This window comes from Solea solea, chromosome 13 (genome assembly GCF_958295425.1).
Source record: "Solea solea chromosome 13, fSolSol10.1, whole genome shotgun sequence".
In the NCBI taxonomy this organism is placed as follows: Eukaryota; Metazoa; Chordata; class Actinopteri; order Pleuronectiformes; family Soleidae; genus Solea; species Solea solea.
The window spans coordinates 9,266,410-9,273,110 of record NC_081146.1 but is presented as its reverse complement, the minus strand read 5'-3'; the positions used below and the strand labels follow the sequence as shown (position 1 = coordinate 9,273,110).

General features: G+C 41.1%; 1 protein-coding gene across 1 annotated transcript; it reads right to left on the bottom strand.

Moving 5' to 3' along the window:
• Positions 1 to 3,758: 3,758 nt before the first annotated feature.
• Positions 3,759 to 6,701, bottom strand: ino80c (INO80 complex subunit C). Its single transcript, XM_058647258.1, has 5 exons — positions 6,404 to 6,701; positions 5,667 to 5,783; positions 5,474 to 5,585; positions 4,505 to 4,572; positions 3,759 to 4,423 (listed from the first exon to the last, which is right to left on the bottom strand). The coding sequence occupies exons 1-5, from the start codon at positions 6,572 to 6,574 to the stop codon at positions 4,292 to 4,294; spliced, it is 600 nt and encodes a 199-aa protein (XP_058503241.1). The 5' UTR covers positions 6,575 to 6,701; the 3' UTR covers positions 3,759 to 4,291.

Below are 6,701 nucleotides of genomic sequence, written 5' to 3'. Positions count from 1 at the left end.
TTATCTGACAACCAGTCGTGATGTCACCCGTAAGAATTTGTAGCCTTGAGATTAGCGATTTGGCAGGCACCATGTTCATCTGCAACCATGCATCTACTGGACATTACCAGCTGTCAGTCACACTGGTGTCCACTCGTATGTGCCGTGCTTCTTCATCTAATTTCCTCTAAATGGAAACATCCTTTACAAAATTTACATCATGTTCTACTGTCGTTGCAAATCAATTGGGAAGTAGGTTCATTTTCCCATAGACTTCCATTCAAACTTCATCAAACGGAGTCGCCCCCTGGTGACCATTCATTATATTCTTACTTCCACATTGGCCTCCTCTAGCAAACTTGAAGACTTCATTAAGTTTGTGGGAATGATTGGACTATAGTGACATTAATTTCACAATATGATGGCTTGGTGTCATGTTGAAGCCTAAGTCAGACCCAAATATTGTGCTTCAACTGCTGTAGCTTAAAAAAATGACAGACTCAGACTGTTATATCTTTGTTAACGGACAGTAAAGAAGTTCACTATTCTAGTTCTGCTCTTCCAATAGGTCAAACACATAAATATGAAAGTTCCCCTGCTGGCTCAGCAGGTACTGGAGCTGGTCTATCGATCAGTTTACCAGAGCTGGTGGTGCAGTGCATTTCTCCGCCCTGACATTTTACTGTAGTTCTCATTTTTCACATATATTTTAAGGAGTAAGACAAGTCAGATTGGTAATGTAAGATGGTTTCTATCATTTGCTTGTTGTGAGAGGAGCAGCTTCTTCCTGGCTCATGTTCAACAGTGACATGGTGGATCTGATCTGGACATTCAGCAAGAACAAATGTGCATCAAGTATGAGCTGCCTGCCCAAATACGTGGAATAAGTGGAATTTGTCATATCTCAGAAAGTCCAATGACACAGGTGAAAAGTAGTGCTGGAAAAACTGCATGCACTGGGAAAGTGCAAGAAGCTATATAATTACTGTCTGTAGGCATTATACAGCACCGACGCCATTTCCATCATCACTAAAATGTGACAGTGACAAAAACCCGAGGGCAAACTGCACCTAAATGAGCTCCGAGATGACATTTGTTCACATAGTGCATCTCCCTGGTGTAGCAGAAAGTTGCCCGGAGAAGTTCAGCAAAGTATAAACATGCAAACAAAATCGACAGAGGAGCCACTCGTTGATTGGTGTTTTCACTCGAGGAAAACACATCCTGTGCGATGCTGCAGGTGCCAAACCTTCCGTCGAAGATGGATGAGTCATTTTATACACACCCCAATCAATTTCTTAATGATGGTTATTATATGGTTGAGCTGTAGTCCTAAATTACTTACATCCATTCCCGTGCCCATGTTAGGATTAATAATGATTGTCATCAGTCTGTTGAAATCAGTGAGCTCGCTCTTTTATAATGTATTAAAAAAATTCTGCAGTCAGTTTGCTCTGTCACGTTTATGAATGTGTTTGTGTTTGTTCGGCTCACCTGTAACAACTGAACTTAATATTTATGACGTTAATTACATCAATCACTGAGCATTCACTTGATACACTTGTTAGTAGTATTTAAGAATGCAAATGGCGTGTGTTAGGCAGTCAGACCTGAAATTGAACCCCTGTGTCAGTACATGTTGATGATTACGATGACACGGACACACTTTTTGTGTGATCAGACAGGTAGTGGCCCAACACGCTCACTCAACAAGGCTGGAATGTGCAGAGCTCTGGCGCATCCAGGTGGTGACAGAGTGTGACTGCACAGACAGGTGTGAACCTGCAGGATTTTGTCAGCCGTGGGTTGGCACTGAGTGAAAAACAGCTTACATGCTGCATGAGAGACAATATTTCCATCTCTTTTTTCCATCGCTGTAACCAAATCAACTGAAACACACACACACACACACACACACAGATGTCCATACTCATGCTTGCAGACGCATACAGACCCTCACTATTGGATTGTGTGCTTGTAAAGCAGAAAGCACTGGCTCTGTTCATTAATCACAATGTTGAGGTTTTGATGCCACAGCAGGAATAGAAATGCTGGTCTGACTCTCACAGATATACTATACTGCCCTCATCAGCTTCAGTCCAGTCCAGAGCAGGGACAAGTCACACCCAGGCATCAGTCAGCCTGGTCATTATGTTTACGTTTGTATCAGTGGAGATCGTCACCCACTGCACCAGTGTCAGTCAATGTGTTTTTCATTGCTTTTACAAAACAAAACAATGGAGCTTATATAAGGAATGAGAAACAGCACTGTGCAAAAGCATTATATATATAATTATCATTGATCTCTTTATTAGATTATAACCAAAAAATATAGGAAATGTGTATGCAGTTGTAACACACAGCTTCTATGGGCTTCTACAGCACAACAAAGAGGGAGTCTTCAAGGCTGGACAAGCTGATCAGACGGTATGGCTCTGTGGTTGTCATGGAGTTGGATACACTGGTGGCTGGAAAGAGAACACTGAACCAACTGCTGGCTACTCTGGATGATGCCAGCCATCCTCTGAACACTGCCATCACCAAACAGAGGAGTGACTAAGTAAGTAAAGTTTATTTTTATATTACTTTTCACACATAAACATCTGTAAAAGTGCTGTACAATCATCAATAAAATACTACGCACAGTCAACCCTAAAAAGCCTGTCTAAAAAGTTAAGCTTTAACCCTTTAAGGTCTCCTTGAGTCTTAAGAAAAGGGTAGTCATCAAGAGTCTTTGTTCTGATGACCTCAGGAAACATGCTGGGGAGTACAGAGGTTGTTCAGTGACCGGCTATTGCTCCTCAAAGGGCAGGACTGAGAGACTCAAAAATTCCGTTGTCCCCCCAGCCATCAAACTAAGTCCACTCTTGCAGAGAGGGAGGACACTGATGTACTGTAGATGTGTAGGAAATCAACTCAATCACAATGAATGCATTTGTGTGTCTGTCCGTGCATCCGTCTATCTAGTGTGATCTAACCTTACATCTGAACAATAGACCCTGGCTCTCTGAAACTTGCAGTGGAACCTTAATTGTCGTCCTACTATTTCATGCTGCTGTAAAGAAATGTTTATTTAAGATATGCCTGAGCATTACACACACGTTTAGTTTGAAACTCATTGGAGGCTTAGTAGTATATAAGAACAACCTTCATCCAAATAGATCTGAGTCTGACAAATACAAAGATCGAAATTGTTTGGTTTTCTTCTATATGTACTTAAGGCAAAGGCCTTAATGTCAATTTGTGCCACCTTGTTTCTACAGTTAGAGCACGAGTTACATGTTTTGAAGAGGAAGCTTACTATACAAATGAAAAAGAATAGCAAGGTCACTGTGGTTCCCTGATGCCTTTGGGGAAAGGGAGAGATGAGAAGAACAGTCTCATTTTTACACACTTGACCTTTAAAAAGGGTTGCATGTTTGTCGATACTGAAGTGAGAGTGACTGTGGGAATGCTTAACATTTTCAGAATATTGATCATTTCACATGAGACACTAGACCTGATTCATCAGTTTTCTTGAAAAATAGCATGAAACATACTATGGAAACATTCCTGTACAACTGTCATATGTGATTAATGAGACTCTGCCAGCTGCAGAGCAAATTATATATCAAATCTATCCGTGGAAGCCATGTGGAACCAATTCTACATTTACATATGACACATGTTAAATTAGGCCTGCTAAAAGGTTGTATAGCAGAGGAGGATGTTTGAAGGTGGATGGTCCCGTTTTCCTCTAAAAAATATATAATTAAACAAAAATGACATGAAAAAAGACATACAATTCAAGCTGTCTTTAATATATACACCTGATGGTCAAAATGACATAGATAAAGCCTTTAACAACTTTGTATACAACTTTTCTCTAAACCAATCAGACTGATAGGAATTCACATTGTGTAAATAATAGAAAAAACTTAGACCACTGGTAACAAATGAGCATACAGCATCCTCACCAGGACCTGAGACACAACTGTCTGTCCCAAACATGCTTAAGGGATGGTGCCAACATTTAATTTATAAAAATATATTAGTAATAATAGTCTATTTGTTTTGGTTTGAATTGTGTTTCTTTCTAAATAAAAGAGTTTGATAATGCGGTAACATTTAGGACTCAGACTGCAGCCTTACTAGGAGCTGATATTTTCCACTGGTCAGTCTGTGAGCAACAGTCATTTCATCATTTCAGTGGTTCCCTCCTCCGGCTTGCCTCTGTCACTCGGAGTCTGCTCGCTCCCTCGACAGCGTCTCACTCTGACATGAGCTCAGCTCTGGTTTAAACCTCTGTCACGTTTCAGGTCTCACTCTCCTGTCAGGGTACAATGCACATTGCCTTTCGTAGGCCAAGATAGCCTGTAACGACATCAGTGGGGAGGAGGCGGATGTAGGAGAACTCCTCAGAGGATGTGAAGCGTAGTTTTGTCTGGGGGTCTGTGTAATTTGCCTTCAGAAAACAGAAACATAAATGTTCAGAATTGTTTTATACACCATCTGCCTAAATTACAGCTGTTGACCAATGACTCACCGGGAGTCCGGAGATGTCTGAGTACTTCTTGGCTGGCTTCAATGAGGGAGGGGCATCAATGCTGTAGTCTGTACATACAAAAGGATTGTGGATTTTAAATGCTGACCAAAACTTGGCCAAGGATGCCCAGTTTCTTCTAATCATTTATCTCACAAGGATAAATGTTGTTTATTTAAAAAAAAAAAAAAAAAAAAATAGCAAAAGAATCCAGATCTGTATCACTACCAAAATCTAATCATGCTTATGCTTATTTAGGCCATAACCTACATCCTGAGTAAATGTCACTTCACTTTTGGAGTTATGCTGCTGACAAACAGACAACCATAACCTTCTTTGCAGACATAATGATACCATCATAAGCAATTCTACACCTGACACCCACTTATCGATGCGGTCAGATGATAAATTATCATTGAGTTTTCTTTGCCTTACAGGGAGCCCATTATATCTAAATAGTGAATTGGTTCTTTCACAGAGTCTGCCATGTTTCTACAGTTTCACACTGCATGCCATGGCAAATCAACCAGTGGCTTTAAGGAAACCCTTTAACCCTGTAAAGCCTGACACATGAAAAAAAAAAAAATAATAAGTGCCATATCATTTTGTTTATTAGATATTTTTTGTTTAGCATTTGATACTTGGTGGGGGGGGGGGGGGGCTGGCCTGGGAGCTAACACTGTTCTCCTGAAGAAGCTTGGGGCGTTCAGTTTGTTGCTGTATGCAACTTCCCCACTAGATGCGACTAAACCCTACACACTGAATCTTTAACAATACATTTATAGTTTTGACAGCAAATAATCACCAACAGAAAAAAGTTCACTCAGTGGTATTTAAAAAACACACCTAAAACTATTTATTTCATTAATCTGCTATTTAAAAAAAAGAAATGTGTGGAATTGTGAGCACATATGACAAATAGACCTAACATGGTGTAACGTTCAGAGGGTAAAACAAGATACAGTAACTCACAGCTGGGATCACTGAGCTTCCATGGTAAAGTCCGCTCCAAAGATAAGATCTGTTTAAGATTCTTCCAGGTACGGTTCTTTTTACCTGCTGCTGCTCCACCAATCCCAGAATGCTGTGGGAAAAAAGAGAAGGGACTGTGAGGCAGCACATATTACACATACACATTTAAATCTCTGCAGACACAGACACTCACCATGAATGTTGGGTCTTTGAATGGCGGAGGTTTTGCTGTGGACTCTGTGGCTATGGTGGGGCCACTGTCTAATGATCCCACTGCTTTTACCTCTGCCACTATCTCTACTGCTGGTATCTGATGAAACGTGAAAGACAGCAGTTCTTCAGACAAACGGAAGTCACATCAGAGTTTAAGCTAATTTTAAACATGTTTATAAGGTAATGTCAATCATAGTCTAATATGGGCTAAATAAATGTTCTAAGATATAGAGGTAATGGCCAAATATCGTCAATCTGAGACAGACCATCACTTCAAAACTACCATAGTGCGTGTGTGTTCTAGTGTGGGTATCTTTGAGAGGACCAAAAAACTTAAACCATAGGGAGTGAGGACATTTTCTGCTGGTCCTCACGTTGTGTCACCACTTAAAGGGGCTTTTTAAAGGGTTAATGCCTGGTTTGAGGGTTAGAATTGTGTTTAAGTTAGGGTTAAGGGCTAGGGAATACATTTTGTCAATGAAGGTCAGCACTATGAATGCTGCGCAAACATGTGTTCGCGGGTGTACTTACATTTTCTGGCATAAACATTGATATTTTCAGTACCAGAAATCCTAATTTGGGACCAAGTTTATTGTCGTAAGGTTGTAGGTTAGTTGTATGGGTTAAGGTGAGGGAAAGCGGTTTGTTAAGGCTGTCCAAATGAATAGGAATCAATGCAATGTGTTCAGAAGAACTGGGTGTGTTAAGCATCATCACCTGAGTCTGTACTGTCGGTGTCACCGTCAGTGGGGATTTCTTCTTCTTGCTCCCGGTGGCCTGCGGAGCAGCTGACACCGCCGGACTCCCGGGACGCTTCTTACCCCGGGCAGCGGCAGAGCTGGCGGCTGCAGGCTGAGCCTTGATGATTATGGGGATCTGAGATGCCATGTGTAGCGAAAACACACTAAACTCGCTGTTAAATGCGACGCACACGTTGCTATTTCACTCAAACATCAGACGTTTCTCACTCACAACGACCACGCAACTGTAAACACCATACTACCCGGAAATGAAA

What these genes read in the sequence shown, in the direction of transcription:
- ino80c (XM_058647258.1), bottom strand. Translation starts at nt 6,574, where the DNA reads ATGGCATCTCAGATCCCCATAATCATCAAGGCTCAGCCTGCAGCCGCC. An exon ending in CACCGACAGTACAGACTCAG is followed by an intron (nt 5,784 to 6,403) that starts GTGATGATGCTT and finishes ACGTTTCATCAG; the next exon opens with ATACCAGCAGTAGAGATAGT. An exon ending in CAGACATCTCCGGACTCCCG is followed by an intron (nt 4,424 to 4,504) that starts GTGAGTCATTGG and finishes TGTTTTCTGAAG; the next exon opens with GCAAATTACACAGACCCCCA.